We start from the raw sequence: 20,283 nt of genomic DNA on the forward strand, positions 1-20,283 counted from the left end.
CAAACATATGATTGTGTCCTTTTAGGAATGGTTACACACAAACATAAAACCGTTGGCCCTACTCCTAAGACATCCCAATCTTTTCTTCTTCGTCCCAATCTTTTCTTCTTCGTCTCTTTCTCTCTGTCCAAACATATGATTGTGTCCTTTTAGGAATGGTTACACACAAACATAAAACCGTTGGCCCTACTCCTAAGACATCCCAATCTTTTCTTCTTCGTCTCTTTCTCTCTGTCCAAACATATGATTGTGTCCTTTCTTTTCCATTAGGAAAAAAATACTAGAAGTGCTAAAACTTATATACAGCACTTATTTTAGCGCCAAAAATTTTTGCCGGCTCACTTAAGTGGCAAATTGGAAGAAAAACGATCACTTAAATGCCGACGGCGAGAAACTCCGGTCAAATTAATACGTGGCTTTTATAATTAAAATTTTAATTTGAGTTGGATTTTTTTATAAAAAAAATAAGTCTACGTGACATTTCCATGTGCATATTTCGATTTTTTAAATAGTTTTTGTAATTTTTTTTTCTTTTTTTCCTTCTTTTCTTTTCTTTCTTCCTCTTCTACCTTTGGCCGGTGACCGGCCGCCTGGCCTCACTTGGACGAGGCTGCCGTCGCTTGCCACAGGCGAGGCCCAGTCGACCCTCACTTGGGCGAGGGCAGGCGAGCCCCGGCGAGGGTTGGCCTTGCCTTGCCTCGCTAGATCCGGCGAGGCTGCTGTGGCTTGGGCAAGGGCTGGCCTCGCCGGATCTGGCGAGGGGAGCCCTCACCGGGGCTCGCCCTTGCCCAGGCAAGGCGAAGTTGACCCTCGTCGGGGCTCGCCCATCCTCACTCAGGCGAGGGTAAGCCGGGCCTCACTTGTGGCGGGCGACGGCGGCCTCATTCGAGCGAGGCCAGGTAGCCGGCCATGGCCGGTGGCCGGTCACCGGCCAAAGGTAGAAAAATAAGTTAAAAAAGAAAAGAAGGAAAAAAAGAAAAAAAATTAGAAAAATATTTAAAAAATTGAAAAAATATTAAAATATTATAAAAATTTGTCCCTGTCAGCCCCGACGTGTCACACCCCACGAAGCATGAGCATCCCGCTTATAGGTCGAAATGGTAGTGCGACGCTCCCAGAACATGTCGCCGACCCAAAACCCAACACAGAGATCAAGCCACAAGCGAAAGCACGATATATAAATAAATATATATCACCCAGACAAAATAAACACGAGCCAAGGATAACCGCACACGAGTGATCAGCAAATAAAAATAACTATATTCTTTTATAACCATATATAAGCTTATACAAAATCCATTTACAAAGAGCCAAAACCAAAAACGAGTAGCGGCCAAGACGAACAAAAAGGATCAGTGGCCGGGGTACTAAACTGAGCTAAGATGGGCTTCAGTCAAAAAGATATAGCCCATGCGAAAGTATAATACCTAATGTACATATTTCCGTCCCCCACTGGGTGTACAGACATCGTCTTCTCAATGAAGTGGGGAATCCCAAAACGCATGAGCGACTCCGCCATCTTTACTGCCGGGGGTCTGAAATATCGATTTTCCAACAACCGTGAGATAAAACTCAGCAAGTACAAAACCCATAATCCTAAACTAGGCTAACGTGCACCTCCGGATAGGTAAATCGACACAATGAACTCATGAACCAGTAAATCATTATAAATTTGCTCGGGCTCACAGCCCAATTCATTATCTCAGCCCTGCAAGTTAGGCATTTGAATTCAATGTGAATCATGCACAATTATAACGACCCGAAGGCCCACAATTGAATATAGCGACCCGTAGGCCCGACCCGAATGCCCACAATTTAATAAAACGACCCGTGGCCCGACCCGGCGCCAACAAGTTTGTTAAATCGACCCGCAGCCCGACCCGGGCCAACAGCTTGATAAATCGACCCGTGGCCCGACCCAGGCCACAGTTGATAAATCGACCCATAGGCCCGACCCGAAGGCCAATAGTCTGATAAATCGATAGGCATTTATAATGATGCATTCAATCCAGTTATTTAACAACACGATATGCATTTCACATGCCCGGGAATTCATGCCAATTACCAAAGCCAAATTATCAAATACTAATGTCCATCAATTCAACGAATTGGACACACTCTCGATAAATCCAATTAATTCCCATTCTAATTCAATCAATTCGGCACTCATTCCTCTCGATCATTCCAAGGCAATTTAATACGCCGAAGGTCCGCTTTGGACACAACGATTTCATTAGACAACCTCACCATCACGGGTTTCTCCAATAGGGTTTATACAAGCTCTCAATAGTCACCCAATTGTCTAACACCAAGTCATTAATCAATGGACTAAATAAGTCCCAACTTAGGCAAATTGCACAATCTCGGTTCTGTGTGAACAGTACCAGAACAGGGTACTATTTAGATACTAAACCACACTTAAACAATCTCATTAGGGCCTAATCACCTACCCTAACCATCCAACCACCAAATACATTTAATTAAGCCTTAACTAAGCCCAATTAAGCCCCTAAATTGCCTAATTTCCAACCTTTAATCCATGAATCCAATTGGTGCAACACTCGGGCAATTTAAGCATTTTTGATCGGTGAACAGGTTCCGGGCAGCGAGCTATTTAGGCCCTAATCCACCGTAAACCCACATCATTAAGCACTAATTAGGTCCCCTAATCACCCCACACAACATTAGACCTAATTAGGCCCTAATTAAGCTTAATTAACCTTCTAAATTACCCTCTAAAATGCACAATTAGACTAATTAAGGGTTTATGGGCTTATACTTGCCTAATATTAACTCGGGACGACGGGAACGAGCGGTCGATCACCGGCACGCAGTAAAAATCGACGGCGGCGTTCCGGGGGCAAGCCAGCGGTCACGGGGGCGACGGTGGTGACGAGTAGTGGCTGGTCTTCTCTGTTTGGGCTGAAACGGCTGCTGTGGGTGGCTGACCAGAGGAGAGGGAGGTTGACGGTGGCTGAGGCAGTGGCTGGCTCGGCGGTGGCGGCTCCGGCACGGCGGTCCGGCGGTGATAACGTCCAAGGAAGAAATGGCGAGAAAGAAGGGGAAATGGGGGGAAATGTCTCGGCTGATCAGAAATGGGAGAGAAAGAGAGGTCAAATATGGGTCAAATTGGTGTGAATGGGATCCAAGTGTTAACATCTAAGCCAATTGGACAACTTTGCCCCTAATCTAATGGCCCATATTTGATCTAATCCAATAATTTAGGGACCCATTGGTCATTTGTCCTTAACCATGGCTGACCAGACCTGGTTTAATTCCATTTAACCTTGGTTAACCCTCAAAATTGATTAAAATTCGGAATTAGCCAAAATGGCCCTAGGGGCATTTTCGTAATTTTTCGATCCCGAACCGAAATTCCAATTTTTGTCTATACCGGTCCTATATATGCATGGCCAGCATAATATGGTGTCGGATCCTTAAAAAAAATCATTCTTTAAGCCCTCGAAAATTAGTCCGGAAATTTTGAGGGGTAAAACCGTAAATTCTCATTTTTCTCCCACCAAACGGCGTCGGATTAATTCCGATCCTTCACGGAACTTTCTCGCCATAAAATACCGGTTCTAAAAACCCAACTTGCGCCCCGATCGGCCCATCACGACCCCATGAACAATAGATCACAGCCACTGTTATTTTCTAATTTCCAATAATTAATGCCCGAATTAAATCCTAAGGCCCGCCATAAAATTTTCACTACCAAATCATACAATTCCGCACCTAACTTTATACAAATTTCGCCCAAAATCGCCCGTCGATACCCGAAGTCCAAAATTGTATTTAGAGCGCAACTTACTAAAATCAAACGAGTATTAACATACACTTCATTAGTCCCGGTAACGGGTCAAAATTCAGGATGTTACACGACGTGCCACGATTGACTGGGAAATTAATAAAATATGGTCACGTTAGATTTCCGGCGATCCAAATAGGAGTTGACACTTAAGTAATCATTTCTTTAAAAAAGTAGTACTTAAGTGATTCGAAAAAAACTTTTGTCACTAAAATGAGCGCCGTACATAAGTTTTGGCACTTTGAGTGTTCTTTTCCCCTTTTCCCTCTCAATTATTCTAGCAAACCTAGTGTCAATGAGAGAAGGGGGGATAAAAAGAGAGGAGGGTGGAGGCTTTTAGGTGATCTTGGTTTGCTAGAAACTGTCTAGCGTCCAACTTCCCAAAATTACCTTGAAAAATCAAAGGGAAAAAGCTACACATTTTTTAAACGGGAAAATTATTTAAAAAATCCTAAATATATTTTGTGGCAATCAATTTAGTTTAAAACTTTTCACCTAAACTTTTTGATGACTAACCATTTGGGCCAGAAATAGATGATATGGACGGTTTTTACAAATTTTTTAAAACTTTTTAAATTTTTTATTTGTTTCCTTTTTTCTTTTTCTTTTTTCCCTATTTCCCTCCATCAATTAAAAAGACTTGCAAAAATCATTCATGTCAACACTGGCCATAGGCCATAGGTCTAGGACGGCAAGCATTCGCGTCAACGATTTTTAGCCAAAATTGGCCGAAGGATTAGATTGACAAATCGTCAAAATGTTTAACACTAAATTTGTCAAATTGAAAAGTTAAGGAGCAAATTGACCGCCATACAATATGTTTCTGATTTTTTGGACAATTATCCCTCTCTAAGACCTTAGGACAGTTATAGTTACTACTGCTATTTAGAATTTGTTTGTTTTGCGGAAAACATTTTCCAAGAAAACACTTTTATCATTTTCCAGCATTTGGATAGCTTTGGAAAATGAGTTAACGGAAAATGTTTTCCGAGTTAACGGAAAAGGTTTCCTTACCAAAGCTTAAATTTAGGAAAATGATTTCCCCTTTGAAAGAACCAGAAAACGTTTTACGAAGTATAACTAGCTATCGGCACCTGGACTCAAAATTCTACGCTTGGGCACGAAAACCTCAATGTTGGTTCTTGAGTCCCGACATTCAGGATCAGATCTCGGTGGCCGAGCTCGAGACCTTGGTGTCTAAGGCCCGGGCCCCCAGTGCCCACACCCGGGTCCATCGAGGTTGAGCCCGAACCCCTAGTGCTCGTACCCAATGCTCCGATACCCAACTCGGGTCTATAAAGGCCGTGCTTAGGTCCCTGATGCTTGAGCTTTAGTATCGATCCTCCGGCTCGAGTCCACAAAGGCCGTGCGTAGGTCCTCGGCGCTTAGGCTCAAGTCCTTAGTTAATGAAACGTTTGTTCTTATAAAAATATATATATATATTTTTAAAATTATTTTTTTATTTTTTTAAAAAATAGAATTATTTTTTCTTTTCTTTTCTTTTCTTTTTTCTTTCTCTTTCTCTTTCTTTCTTTTTCTTTTTCTTTCTTTTATTCCTTTTTCTTTTTCTTCTTTCATGGCCAATCGCCGGCCATGGCGACGGCTGGTGAGCTCGCCCTAGGCCGGCGAGGTTGCGGCCTCTAGCGACAAACCTCGAACTTGCTCGAGGCCATCGAGCCTCAAGCTCACCCTAGGCTAGCAGCCCAGAGACCGCCAAGATGCAGACCAGCGAGCTCAAGGCTTAGTCGATCCAGGTGAGCCCGAGCTCCACCGAGGTTGGTGAGCTCGCGGCTCGCTAGGGTTCGGCCGAGGCCGGCGAGCTCGCGACTCGCCAGATCCAGGCAAGGCTGGCGAGCTCGAGCTCGCCTGTGGCCATCGCAGAGTGAGCCTTGAGCTCACTGGTGGTCGTCACCGGCCGGTCGCGGTGGAGGGAGGAGGAAAAAGAAAAGGAAAAAAAAGAAAATAGAAAAAGAAAAGAGAAAAAAATAAAAAAAAAATTAATTCCAAATTTTTTCAAAAAAAGAAAATAAAAAATAAAAAGAGAAATAAAATAATTAAAAATTCGATTTTTTTAAAATAAAAATATTAAAAATGTTAATTTTTTTTTGCCTGAAATAAAATCATTAGATTGAAATCATTTTCCAATGAAATCCAAACATTAGAAAACGATTACATCGTGTATCACCAAACAAAAGAAAATAAAGCGTATTCCTGAAAAATGATTTTCGGGAAAATATTTTCCTTTATCATTAAGTTTTTCGCGAAACAAACGCACCCTATCTGGGCTTCCATTCAAAGCTTATAAAACTTCTCATTCCGACCTTAAATATGCCACTGAAGAAACTACTATGCATGTCCATGGCCAAGAAAAAGGCCACAACTCGGTTAAAATGTCATTTGAGTTCACGAGGAATAAATTAGTTTTTGATATAAATTAGCGATCCAAACTTCCACAGTTGTGCACAATAGTCTAGAACTTTAGCATAGAAGTTTGCCACGCTTGTTTGACATTCACTGATCAAGTCATCAACGTGCATAGATGTGAGACCACATTTTAGCATAAGTAATTCGACACGAAATGTTGATAAAAATGTTAAGTAAGAGTATTACCAATGTATTGAAGTAGCTAAAGAGAAGGTCCTATTTTTAAAAAATAAAAAAAAGGAAAAATAAAAAATCAATGAGCAACACCTTGACCATTGAAATTTTACGGGAAAAGTACCAAAGTAATAAATCTATTATCTTCGTACCAATTCAGTTATAAACCTTTCAATTGGACTAATTTAGTCATAAGCTTTTTCACATTAACACCAATCCAATCCATCCAGCTAATTTAAGCAGAAAATTGCTGACGTGGACGTCGACCTTTCAATATGGTACGGTTAGTAATGACGTGGATAATTTTTTAAATTTTTTTTAATTTCTTATGATTTTTTTTGCTTTTGTTTTTTCTTTCCTTTCCTTTCCTTTTTTTCGGCGAGGTCTAGGCAAGGGCGCAGGGGCCCTCGCCTATGGTCGGTTGGTAAACTCGTCGGCCCAAAGTGTAATAAAAAAGAAAAGAAAAATTAATAAATATTAAAAAATTTAAAAAATATTAAAAATTTGTCTACGTCAGCGCCGACTATGTTTGCATAGGATGCCTAGCATTTGCATATGCAATTTTCGGCCTAAATTAGCCGGATGGACTAAATTGGTATCAACATGAAAATGTTTATAACTAAGTTAGTCCAATTGAAAAGTTTATGACTGAATTGTACAAATACAATAGGTTTATGACCTTTTTGGTACTTTTCCCGAAATTTTACGGTTGACAAAACATTCACCAAAGTTCGAACTCTCCCCCTAAAGAGAAAATTGTCTAAAAAATCATAAAACTATTGCACTTTTGCCAATTCAGTTCTAAACCTTTCAATTTTGCCAATTAAGTCCTTAATCTTTTGACATTTTGCCAATTAAGTCCATCCGACCAATTTTTTAAATAATATTATAATAGTTTTTCAATTTTTATTATTTTTTCCTTTCTTCTTCCTTCTTTTGCTGGTGACCAGCCACTGGCCATGCCCGGGCGGGCTGGCCTCGCCTGGGCGAAGGTCAATGTCCCTTGCCATAGGTGAGGCCCGGCGAGGCGAGGGTGAGCCCTGGCGAAGGCTACGCACTCCCGATTTTGGCGAGGGTCGTTGGCGACCCCGCCAGCCATGCCGACACCCCCACCGAATAGGGGCGACGGCCACAGGTGGGAGGATTGGCTTGGTTTTTTTTAGCTCTTTTTTTTCTTTTAAAATTTTTTAAATCTAATTTAAATAAATTTAAAGTTAAAATTTGTCTTTGGAAGATATTGTCCTTCACCGGCTTAGATCATGCTCTTTTTTGAAATTGCCACGGTCATTTGAGGTTCTTTTTTGAAATAAGATCCGCTTTAGGCTCTTATTCATGAAAATGAGGGCGCTTCATATTCTTATTTGATATTTTCCCCGTACTTAAAGTTGGAAAAATGAATTTCTCAACTTAGAAAAGGAAAAATATTTTCTTGAAAGAAAGATTTCCCCTCTGTCAAAATCGAGCACGCCCCGCTACCCCGTCAAAGTTGGACCCCGCCTCCCCCCCGTGAACAGCCCACGTGTGTGTCGGCTCGCCCAAAATCACCGGAAATTTCGCGGAGTGGCGCACGTGGGAAGCGGGGACTCCACCCCCCCCCCCCCCCCTCGGGGGGCAACGGTCGCGTGGGCCGAGCTCACGCGAGACCAATTCATGCGGACCGTCGGATCATTCGCTATGTCAATTCAAATCCGCCCGATCCGATGTTCGCCGTTCCTCCCGGGTTGGGAAAAAAAAAAAACACCAGGAATTAATAGGAGAAGAAGAAGTAAATGTTGACTTGAAGTTCTCACAAAATATATAAAAAAAATAAAAAAAAAACAACATTTGCGACCGGCAAGAAACAAACAAGAAAGCGGGAAACTTCAAATTAAGGGGAGGGGACAATTGGTTCACACGTTCCTTGGTCGGCCTCGACCTTCGCGTACCTTTCGCCCTTCCGTTTTTGGTTCGTCTCGCGAGTTCCTAGGGTTTCTCCGCCACCGCCGATGGAGGAGGTTAGGGCAAGCTCCGCCTGGGTGGCCAGCCGCGCCTCCCACGTCGTCGTCGACTCCTCAGGTTCCCTCCCCCTCCCCTCCCTTTGACTCCGCCCCCTTCGTTTGTTCTTTCTTCCTTTTTTTTTCGGGTTTTTATTTTGGGGGCTACGTGTGTGTGTGTGTGCATGCATGCGACAACCTGGGCCGGTGGGCGCTTGCGCAGGGATCGAGAGGGTGGTGGAGACCATCGGGGACTCGATTCCGAAGGTGGAGTGGGATTTCGAAGGGATTCACTACTTCGACGGTGGCCCTCTCACCGTTCAGTACCTCTTCGTCGTGGATGCTCTCAACTTCTGCTTCTGGCCTGGTAAATACTGGTTTGTTTGTTTTTTCTATTTTTTTCCTATTGTTTTGTGCGGATGTTTCGTCTGGGTAGTGTTCTTGGTGTTTGCTACGATTTCCGGGAGATTTTTTTCCGGATGTCGTGCGGGTGGTCCTGAAGGAATGTGGGGGTGGATGTTGCGGTGTAGCCCTGTTCTTTTTTTTTTTTTGACTGGCTCTGTTTCGGCCTTCAGGGTCGTTCGGTTAGCGTTGTGGGCTCGTTTCGATAGCCCGACTGCCGGCATTGCCCGGTGAATTGCGTTTGCTAATCGGGGCTTTTTTTATTAGTAGGAATTGGTAACTGGTTAAGAGAAATGGAAAAAGAGATTGAAGGAAAAACGGCTTGAATATGTATTGGTGACTTAAAACAAGTTCACATATTGAAGAAAATAATGTCTTTTTTTTGCATACTACGAGAGCGACATTACAGTTGACTTATTTTTTAGTTATAATTCGTGAATAAGTTTTCCCTGAATGATTGACGTGGTCGTCACAGGTTTGAGCAATGGGAGCCTCTTTTAAAATTCAGGAGAATGCCTCCTTATTTCATTATTTTGGTCAAAACTCGTATGGCAGGAAGGGAAGCTCCTGGCTTGGATGTACTATGATGTGCTTCTTTTATAACAATTTCCAGAGTGTTCGATACACAATAGGCTTTTGCTTCTATTGGGGTTACATTAATGATTTTATGTTGCAAAGAAGTAGGTATGGAGAAATGTCGAAATTTGTGCGATATACTCAAAGATTTATAGCTCTCCGGTAACATTATTTCTTTTGAGCACCTAAACATCTGAGGAAGCTTGTTGCTGATTAATCAACAAGCTTCTTGAAAAAGCACCTGTAGGAGTCGCTGTTTTTGCCATTTTAGAGTTGCCTTGCGGACATATTCCGTAGCAGATTAACTTCTCCTTTCTTTTCTCTGTTATTTAGAGAAACTGTGTGTTGACCCTCTCTTGGCACTGTGAGGATTGATCTGAACTCTGAATGAAATGATGTTTTGCATCTTATTCTTTTAGTGCGTTAAGATCCAAAGACCAACGAATATATCGAAAGATGAAAGGATACATATATCTTGAACTGAAAATAGTGAAAATAGAATAATGGAACAAATATCTCCTTGAGAGCAAGGGAAATGGAAGCAGAGTATAGAGCACCTTGCAGAAATATGCATATTTGCTTAGTGGTTGCATGTGGACTGTAACATTTTATTTACACTCAGGAAGAGTGCTGATAGTTTTAATCATACATGGCATTTTGCACATTAAAAGGGCATGTATTTTGTTCTTAATAACTTGTAAATTGCCAAAACTTTTGCTAAATTTGCAGGAGAGGACAATTTAGTTACATTACTAGATCAAATAACTTGATGGTGGTGTGGATTATTGAATAGGAAATGGCATGATTTTTCAACCTTTATTAACATCTCGTCTCACTTGTTCATGTGTAATAGACAAGGATTTGAGTTATGATCATCTGGCTTTGGGGCTGAAGGAAGCTCTGGAAAAAGACAAATCTGCATTTGATGCTGATCGCCTACAAAAGTACACTGGTACTTTGATTTCCTCTTTTTCTAGTTCCAGTGCTTCCCATCATACCATGATCCATAACATTGCCATTTATATGTATTTGTATATTGTTCATGTGATTTTACAAGAAGATATTTGATCCTATTGGTGTTGATACGCTATGAATTGATTTATTTAGCCATTGTGCATTGATTTGCTGTATTTTGTAACGTCTCATTTCATGGGTGGTTCTCTCCACTATAGGTTTTACAATAGGTTGGTGAATCCAATCCAATTAGCAAAACAATAATTAGTAGATTCTGGTAGTAGCGGTTGCGAGCTGTTAGGTTTCCTCCTAATTATAACTGTTCGCTTGAAGGAAAGCAAAGGTTCATCTTTGAAGCAATCTATAAACACTTCAGCACGGGCAAAGTCAAATAACAAGATAAATTGTGGGCAAGATAATCCTCGAATTTTTATATATCTTTGATTTGTTGTTTTTTTCACATAACTTGTATTAATTGAACTGAACTTTGGGAATTTGTACTGAATTTTGTGATCAAAATTAAAATTATTGCTTTAAACTTCAACTCCTCAATAGGCTTTCTAGCTTTGCTCATTCCTCATGGTTAAACATTATGTGCTATGATAGGATGAGAATCCTAGGACTCATATTTACTCCAGTGTATATTTGTATATGCCTAGCAGCCGGGCAGATTTTCTCTGCTTAAGATAGTTTCGGCTGCATCTTCTCTAGAGGAGACTTATAATTGATTAATTATGCATGAGACGAGATTTTAGTACATATCATGGCAATTCCATTTATGCAGGCTTGTTCTAACTAATAATCAATTGATGAAATGGTTCACTGACTTAGGTCCCCAGTTACGTGAGTTGTTGAAGTGGCCCAGGCCCCTACCTTTGGAGGACGAGCGGCTTCGTTTACTGCGTGAGGTATACTTGATTTGAAATGATTGGAGTATTATATTCAGCTCGATTTGTGTCTTGTTCTTATTTGTTTGTTTATCAATTTGGATTTTATATCTACTTTTGATGGTAGAATTTCATGTATATGATATCTTGAAGTTTCATCTTGTAGGTTGGACATGAATTAGAAAGAAGCTTTAATGGTAAAGCGTCGAATCTTGTGAAGTCATGTGGGAAATCAGCAGGAAAGCTTGTAGCTCTTGTTGCCCGTCACTTTCCTGGTAAAAAGATTGTATTGTTCTATCAGTTGGCTATTCTTCTAGACTCTACTGAAACTATGAATGTGTACTTTTTAAATGATATTTTGCGAAAGGGAAACATTTGTTTTATAATATCATTCAATGCAAATGTCAAAGCTAACCATATTACTTTGCTAGGATTTCGAGACCATTCAGTGTATAAAGGCCACCAAGTTTTCTTGTATAAGAGAGCTCAGATATTTGCAGCGGATCTATGGGGTGCATTCAAGGGCCAGGGATATGGTGAATTTCATGATATTGGTTCGATTACTATCTTTGCAGACTACATTGTTCCAGCTGTGCTTCGACAGCTAGGAGTCCTAAAATATGATTCTGCCCTGACAAGCACCATTGAGGCTAACAATGAAATAGTTTCTGGCACTGAGGAGGAAGTCGAGTTGCGAGCTTGTTCTATATATGCTGTGGAGAAAATGAGAGAGCTAATCAGTAGAAAATTGGGAAAACAGGTAATCACTTCATTCAGCTTTATGTTTTTACCCTTTCAGCTTTTATTCAACTACGGCATTTTGTGAATGAAATTAATATTTTCTGAATCATTCTATGGTTAGATGATTGTCTAGTAAGTTTTACTATTTAACAATTTGGATTACTTCTATTAATTTAGATCAGATGATTATTAAGTGATGAGAAATGTATCTGGTGTATCAAGGCAATGTTGACCACTTTCATGCGTCGATATCAATTTACGAACATAATAGTTGTTGAACTTTCATTTAAAGAGACAGAGGTTGAGCGGCCAAATTTAAGAGCAATTGTTAACATCTACAATTGGACCACGAGATGATTGGCATTGTCTTCATGGCACAGGCTTGGCTGCTGCTGGTGTAGAAATTGATTCAACTGACAATTTTTTCCGTATATACTAGAATTTGTGAATATGTTGTCCAGCGGCTAAGTGAAGTTTTGCTAAGCTACCTGGAAGATAAAGAAGTGCACTAGCGTTAATTCAATTAATAGTCCACGTTCTTTATTTTTTTCTCTAGAAGATCAGGACTGTTTACATGCAACTAACAATAAAGAAAACATTCCTTTTCTAGAGCACCTTTTCAACTCATCTTTTATATTTCCTTAGCGGAAGGTGTCTTCTCTCAGGTTCTAAGCGTGGAGTTAGATCTTTGGCTTTGGTCTTGCGGTGTCCAGAGCCCATCACTCCGGCACCATCGAACACTTTCGATATACTATTGATCGGATCTCAACAGCCTTCCTGCTCTTGCATATTTAGCTACGGCTCCTTAGATATTTTGTTTGATACCTGCCAAGGTTGCTTAGTGTTTGCTTTTTCCTCTCCTTAATCTATTGGAGGAAAGGTCTCTCGTTTAAATTTTGCATAGCTTATAGGTTTTAACCTGTTCTAACTGATGTAAGATATGGCTTACAGGTTTTTGTGCATACCCTGTGTGATACTTTTGGCGTTGTTTAGAGGAATCCAAGCTATAGTATCATCTTTGGGCTTTCGTTGCATTGTTATACGAAGGAAAAAACATTAATTGATCTCTCTTTTGACCCAAAAAGAACAAAAACACGAAAACAAAAATCAATTGATTTCTCCTCCGACTATCTATTAGAGTGGAATTTTTCTTTCTTGCGAGCTATGTGCATTATCATTAGGAAGAAATATGAGTGAACCAATGAGGCATGCTTGGTCCTAGGAGAGGGTTTTTGGGTTATTATTGCTGATGATATGATGGAGCAGCAGATGTATCTATATCGGATTGTGTATTTGATTGGCCTTTCTCAGTAAGCAGCTCACCCATTATTCAACCAAGGTACAGAGGTTGTCCAGAAGTAGCATATTCTTTGCTGTCACAGTTCTACTTATACTTAGTAAATATGGAATAGGAAGAGGTGCAAGCACATATGGTTTGCCCAAGCATTGTAATTTTGGCCACCTAAGCAACGACTACATAGTGGCACTAAGGTTCTTTGTAATAGGTAGATTCCCATCATAAGTGCACTTCAGGACATCTGGCTTCCTGACTAGCCGAGGCCCAACTGGAATTTTGTTCTTTGGACGAATATCCTGCAATAAATACACTTTCTTAGGCGGTATACCATCTGGACTTTCTGAAAGCGATCCGAATCTGTATATGGAATGATAGGCAAGAAAAAACTAATGGAAGATAGACTTTATGCAATGTTTCGCGATATTAGTTGCGGTGGACTAAAGCGAAGCAAAGAACCAGGAAATCGAGTGTACTTTGATGGATGAAACGGTGGTGGAAGATGGAAAGGAATATACATCCAGCCATCAAAGTTATTTGGTAGTTTACACGATCTAATATGTACCAGTGGAGTAGCATGTTTCATCTACTTTCTATTTGTTGCCTCATTCGCCATCTTATGAGTGAACTATCCGTAGATTCTAGTTGAATGCGGTCTTTATCAGAATGCATTGAGTTCATCATTGAGGATGAGGGGGAGCTTAGTTTGTGATAGAAGTACCTGATCAAAGATGGATGTGGGGATTGCAAGTGTTGCTAAAGCATTAGGGGAATCCACAATTCCAGATATCCTTCCTTCACATGGGCAGCAGGATAGTAGAAGATACATCTGTGAGGGATATGTGATTCTGTCAGTCACGCTGGAGAGACAGTAAAAGATTACTGTAATTTGAGGGGTTGGGAGTCTTTGTTTTCTGTTCTTTTTGGTATTGATCTGATTCACCATGGATTACTTGATCATAGCCGTTGAATGATGTGGACCCGAAGTGGGACCCATCGCAAGATTCAACCGGTCCCCGGTGGATCGGACCCACGCGAGAATTTTCAGCATCCGTGTTTGATAGCGATTTTAGGTTTTTGTAAGAAATGTGCAAACCTGCTCCTTGGAGTAGCCGAATTTGGAGAGGTAGTCAATCGCGTTGAGCACGGCCCGCTTGTATGCGACGCTGGCATCGAGGTAATGCTGCCTCCCGCTCTCATCGACACTGATCCCCTCAAACACCAGCCATTCCGAAAATCTTGGCTCCACCGGTCCTATCTCGAAGATTGGGTTTACATGGAGAAGGGTCGGTCCCATTGGTGTCAGGTACTCTTTCATCCCTCCCCTGATGATTTCGCATCTAATTGACAGTAAAGCCAAGGATACCGTTTAGCACCCAAAAGTAAGGAAGACTTAACTTTAATGTGTTGCGTGATGAATGAGAGTACATTTGGATCGAAAAAAGGTTAGTCTAAGTCTGAAAAAAGAGTCACAGGTGATGCTCTGTAAATCATGAGCCTGCAGACATCAGTCCTTGCCATGAGCATTATGATTGGATCTTGAGCATTTACTACCGAAGCTATACAAGTTTCTACTTGCCAATGTCTCAAATTCCATGTGATTAACACAAATTTCTTTAGAAGTAAATAAAGTTTCAACTGTTTCAAGTTAAAAGAGTACTTTGTTACTTCTCAGATTTTTCTTCTTGACCATTGCTAGGGGTGCTATTTTACGCTATTAAATCAATAGTCATTGCTTCTGTTGAACTGTAATGTTGTGTAATGCAAAGAGATGAGAAATGATCCGTACTTGAGCTCTAAAAAGCCACTCATCTCGATAGCTCCGCAGAAGGAGACCTCACCATCACCCTGAGAGAAGTGCATATCGCCAGTGCTGAGGTTTGCTCCTTCCACAAAAACTGGGAGATATACCTTTGAACCACTACTTAAATTTTTGATGTCGCAGTTTCCCCCATTTTCTCTTCCCGGAATTGTTCTTGCCGCTTCCCTCGCGATCCTTTCCCATTCAGGAGTGCCTCCTTGAATCTATAGGATGGTTGATATCGGGACTGATATTAAGTTTTTTTTTTTGGACGGAGGGACTGATATTCAGTTTAAGCAGTTGGTAAATGACTATTTTGCGGATTACATTACCCTATGCATGCTTTAATAAGAACGGCTTTCTATTGATTGCATCGATTGCTACGAGTTAGTTAATTGTATCGTACCTTGCCGAGGACGCAGCCTTTGGTTGATGGCAAGTTTGCTAGTGGCCTTGAATGCAAAACCTCACATAGCTTGAGTGTCTGCAGTCCATTTTCTTCAACCTCTCTTTCCCTGTCGTTCCATATGTTCAGGAGTTCCTTAGATGGTGCAGTTCCAATAATTCCAGGGTGAGTCAACCCTGGAAACCTCACACCTAATATCCATGTAGGAAATTGTCATTCCCCAGGCAAATTGACAACGATACATTCAACATGTTACTTTGCACTAGGCATTAGGTTTGAAAGAGTTAAATCATGTAGAATTAGGATATATACCCGGTATTTGGGGTGAGTATGCATAGATTCCTTCGAAATACCATATAGCTTTGGTTGCACATGGGAAATGATCTGTCAGAAACCCGCCTCCATTTTCTCTGTCGAATGTTGCTGTGAAACCCCATTCATCGCCCGGTAGAGGACCCAGGTTGCATATCTCGACAGCGAGAAGATCACCCGGCTTCGCCGGAACTCCATCTGTATCCAGAACTCTGATCGGTCCACTCAGGTAATGAACCTGGATTGAAGTAAATGACCAGAATCAACAACTCTACTGAGGTATTCACAAGACTTAAAAGTTCCCCCCAGAAAGTCTCTCATAGCACACAGTCTCGACTCTTTTTTAATTTTCAGGTGTCTTTTTATTGCTTCACCTGATTTTGAAAGCAAAGAGTTGGCAATTGTTCTTTAGCTTTCTTAGGATTGGCCGGCACTTACTGTAGTCAGATCTATGGATTTCACGTCGAGTGCGGAGTCATCGTCTTTTATAGCCCCTCCAGTCCAGTCTACCATCTCTATCCTAAAGAGCTCGCCGCTCGTAACCTCCGCGGCAGCAGGTATTTTGGGGTGCCAGCGGTTGTGGAGAGGCAGTTTTTGGTCCCATGGCTTCTTTGTCAAGTCTATTGGCACTACTAGTCTTGGTGTTCGAGGAGCCATTCATGGGGGTGTGGATGAAAAGTTGCAGAGAGTGAAGTATTTGAGAAGCGATGATTGGGGACTTTGTGTACCAAATGAAGTTTGTGATTCATTGCGACAGAGGAGCTTTGACTTCTCCCTCTAAGATTGGCAGATGACAAAATTGGAGTGACCCCGTTTCAGATGGTCCACAGGGAAAAGTCACCACAGGGTGAAATGGACCCCCTTCATTTTGTCATCATACAAAAAAATAATGCAAAGAATCTCAATTGGGTCAAAGTAGTATATTAGCAAACGGGTCCGACCCGTGCTTAAAAAAAAACAGAGTATGCGTGGCAGTAATTTCCTCAATACAGTAGTAACTATATTGGTGTATGTAGTAAACTACTCTGTGATTTTCGTTAATAACATGGTAACTTTGTGAGCAGATACAGTAAACCACACTGGAGATTCTACTGCAAGAATGGCCATGGTATTGCTTTTTTTAAGAAATTTTATGAGCAGACGGCAAAGAATGTCCGATACACTGAGTGCATTGATACTCACAAAGGAAGCATCATAATGCTTGATGCCCTCGGCGGAGTATTCCTGCGTAATACCGCCGCCGCAGGCATCCACCATCTCGACCCTGAAGAATTCGCCGGCCCGTACTTCGGCGACCGGTGGGATCTCGGGGTGCCACCGGTTGTGTAAGGGAAACATCTGGTCATGTGGCGTCTTCTTCAGGTCTATTGGGATAACCAGCCTTGGACCATGTTGGCCCATTTTTCCTTATTGTCCGCTGGGGAAGCTAGATAAGCTTTATGGAAGTATCTAACCATCAATTTATAGACGTGATTAAGGTAATGAACTAATGATGATTGCTGGTTAATTTGTAGCCATCAGGATGATTAAACAAGCTAACATCCGGAGTCGGCAGCTTAATTATATTTACGGATTCTTAAGCTTTCATCTCGATGGAGCTTTCGGCCGTCCGGCCAATAATTGTGAGGAGTTTTAGTCACAGACAATTGATTTGGTTAGGCTAACTACGTCGTCTTCTATTCACAACGGGTTGAAAATGCTTCTAATCTTTTCTTAATTGAGTTTTCTCTATTGGCTATCCTTCTCTTTCAATGTTTGTCGTTGGTTCTCCTTCTATTGAATATACATTCAATCGTGATCTTCTTCTTTTATCTCCATGTGAGAATTGGATGTAGCATATGGAGTTTCTTGTGCTAATTGTCACCCAATTAGCTAAGCCTTGTTTCTTCAGGGATGTTAAGGAAATGTTCTTATTACACTCAGTTTAATCTACTTAATAAATAATGTTTCGATCTCGAGAATATCGATAATACGAGAAAAATAATAATGCAGACCTTGACCTTTCAGCTGTTGATCAATTGAGTCATTGTCGTTTAATTTTGGTCTCAGTTAAGTCCTTAACGTTTTTATAAAGATTTAATTGGCTTCCCTCTAAGATAATAGTGACCATAATAGATCGATTACGTCACGTCAACATAGCTATATACTACACCTTCTTCGGCTCCGATGGTCCCGAGGAAAAGTCACCACAGGACTGAAATGGACCCATCACTTTGTCATTATCCAGCAGAACTAACATTCCAAGCTTCTCAATCGTGTCAAATTAGTAATATTCACCAAGTACTCCAAGCTCTCTCCTGAAAACCCCAACAAGAAGAAGAGTTTTCTGAGCTTGGGATGCCTCTAACGAATGATCCACTCGGAATCAGATTGAAAAAGGAAGAAGAAAGAGTTTCCTAACTCCAGAATGAATTAATATTGATCTTATGAAAGCCTCGTTTTAATGATAGGCTGGAAATCAAAAATTCAATCGGACAAGAAAATAAGCAAGAGACGCGATGGGAAAACTAATAGCGAATTCCGAGAACTCACGATGGACATGTCGGCATGCTTGATGTCGTCGATGGTATATTCGTGCGTGATCCCGCCGCCGCTGAAGTCCACCATCTCCACCCTGAAGACCTTGCCGGTCCGCACTTCTGCGACCGGCGGGATGTCCGGGTGCCACCGGTTGTGAAGGGGAAGCGCCTGCTCGTGGGGCTTCTTCTTCACGTCTACGGGGATGACCAGCCTCGGACCATGTTGAGCCATTCCCGTCTTCTCTCCCAATTCAAGAATTGAATGAGTCCACTTGGGGAGCGAAAACCTTATGGAAATGTGGGTATTTCTTGGTACTCAGGAAATGGCACAAGGACTCAAAAAGAGTTGCTTTTAGATATGTAGACTTCGGTGGAAGATATTGAGGGACATTATCGACACCTCCAATGGTTTGATTTTTCTTTCTCTACTAGTGGAAGGACCACTCTATACCGATGGAGATTGGGATGTTGGGAGATCAATTTTGGGGTCACTCTTCACGGGCGAACATCCATGACCTTCTATTCGAATGATACCTACTATGACTTGATATGATTAGACAACAACGACGCCAACAACAACAACCATAACAATGAGCTAGGGCTTTTCATTTCTTCTACACTCATCTTTATATATTGGTATTGGGTGGCCCAGCACTATGTGCTATAAAGGATTGTGATGTTAAAATGGTCTTAGCTCCGATGCCAATTGATGAAAAAGGGAAGCGCGAGGCGAAGATAGGTTTAGAAATCACACAGAAAGGGAAGAGAATCGGATAGCAAGAAAGGGGGAAAGGAAGTAGCGAAAGTTGGAGGAGAAATAGAGAAACGCCAATTCATGTGGTAAAGAAGAAAGGCCAAATACAAAATATTCATTAATCAAATCATCAAGTATAAGTTGTCTCGGCTTTTTCTTAAAAGCAAACCCTAATAAAACACTAGGAAAATAACTCTAAATAAAGAACTTTAGTAGAAACATATATCCTTAATCATAGACAATGTCAAAACAACTAAATTAAACAAAGAAACAAATTGATAAATTGACGGTTGGAGAAACCCGTCCTACGTTAGATCGTTCGCTTTATTCTCTTCTATCGCCTTGAACTTGAGTGATATTCGATCGTCCCACAAAACGTCGGGTTCTCAATTCGTCTGCAACATAGACCCAAAAACATAAGAAGCATTCAAGTCCTTAGGATAGTTTGATCTCAAAACTCGTGGGCTTTTCCATTTTGAACAGAAAAATTTAATTGATAATATGCTCGGTGATATGTAATCAAATGTCTTTTCAGTATTACTTTTTGCATCGTGGCTCTCCATGATTCTCTCCAGAGAAAAGGATAGCCAAAGCCAAGATGCTCGGCGACATGTACTCGATAAGACTTTCATCATCTCTCCGTCGCTAATGTCGATTTCACTTGGTTGTCTGTATTCGATTCAACATCGTACACATATGCTGCTGATGGGAACCACCATCCTGAATAATTGCAAGTTCATCTTGAGATGACAAGAGCTTTAGTGCTTTTGAAAACTGAATGACAGCCTTTTTGCTTGACCAATCGGATGAAACTCGCCACGATCACATTCGTTCCCAAACCTCAGCCTTTTTGCGACAGAAAGATGCTGCTATCTAATCTCTGATGTACTCCCACTGGTGGGACATGCATGTCGGAGTCTTAGGATTATGCCGACAATTGTGCTTACAATGTGCTAGCTCGGAAGTTTTTGTGATACAAACATTACTTTGTTATACCAATTTGAGATTTTTGATAATATTAGCCTTTAATTATATCATATTAGGTGATGTTGCTCTTGATTGTACTTGTTTAGTGAATTGTTTTTTGTTGGCAATTTGTCACTGTGGTTGCAGTTTACCTACCAACTTTAGTAATAATGGAAAATGATGTCTGTTTCACCCTTTCCTCATAGCCATAGTAATGATTCTAACCTTTTCTATAGAGAATTTGAAAAACTGTCCTAACTTTTATGCACAAATCAAATACCCTCCATAGTTT

The 20,283-nt window shown here is 41.1% G+C and overlaps 2 protein-coding genes across 3 annotated transcripts; one reads left to right on the forward strand and one right to left on the reverse strand.

Moving 5' to 3' along the window:
• The first annotated feature begins 8,276 nt into the window (after positions 1-8,276).
• On the forward strand, positions 8,277-12,966 carry LOC115691562 (uncharacterized). The gene is made up of 7 exons (XM_030618238.2): positions 8,277-8,461; positions 8,603-8,746; positions 10,211-10,309; positions 11,143-11,219; positions 11,365-11,473; positions 11,630-11,958; positions 12,605-12,966. Exons 1-7 carry the CDS (start codon positions 8,392-8,394, stop codon positions 12,695-12,697), a joined length of 921 nt encoding a protein of 306 aa, XP_030474098.1. The 5' UTR covers positions 8,277-8,391; the 3' UTR covers positions 12,698-12,966.
• Positions 12,967-13,242: 276 nt separating this feature from the next.
• LOC115691560 (uncharacterized) lies at positions 13,243-18,793 on the reverse strand. Of its 2 annotated transcripts, none has more exons than XM_030618231.2 (7): positions 18,285-18,793; positions 15,753-15,990; positions 15,441-15,631; positions 15,023-15,258; positions 14,330-14,573; positions 13,955-14,062; positions 13,243-13,532 (listed from the first exon to the last, which is right to left on the reverse strand). In XM_030618231.2, exons 1-7 carry the CDS (start codon positions 18,501-18,503, stop codon positions 13,413-13,415), a joined length of 1,356 nt encoding a protein of 451 aa, XP_030474091.1. In that variant the 5' UTR covers positions 18,504-18,793; the 3' UTR covers positions 13,243-13,412. The 2 variants fall into 2 exon arrangements, with proteins under 2 accessions (XP_030474091.1, XP_030474092.1); XM_030618232.2 differs by lacking the exon at positions 18,285-18,793 and adding an exon at positions 16,191-16,618.
• Positions 18,794-20,283: the final 1,490 nt, after the last annotated feature.

This window comes from Syzygium oleosum, unplaced genomic scaffold (genome assembly GCF_021117445.2).
Source record: "Syzygium oleosum isolate NSW1041296 unplaced genomic scaffold, Sole_v2.1 Sole_v2.01, whole genome shotgun sequence".
NCBI lineage: Eukaryota > Viridiplantae > Streptophyta > Magnoliopsida > Myrtales > Myrtaceae > Syzygium > Syzygium oleosum.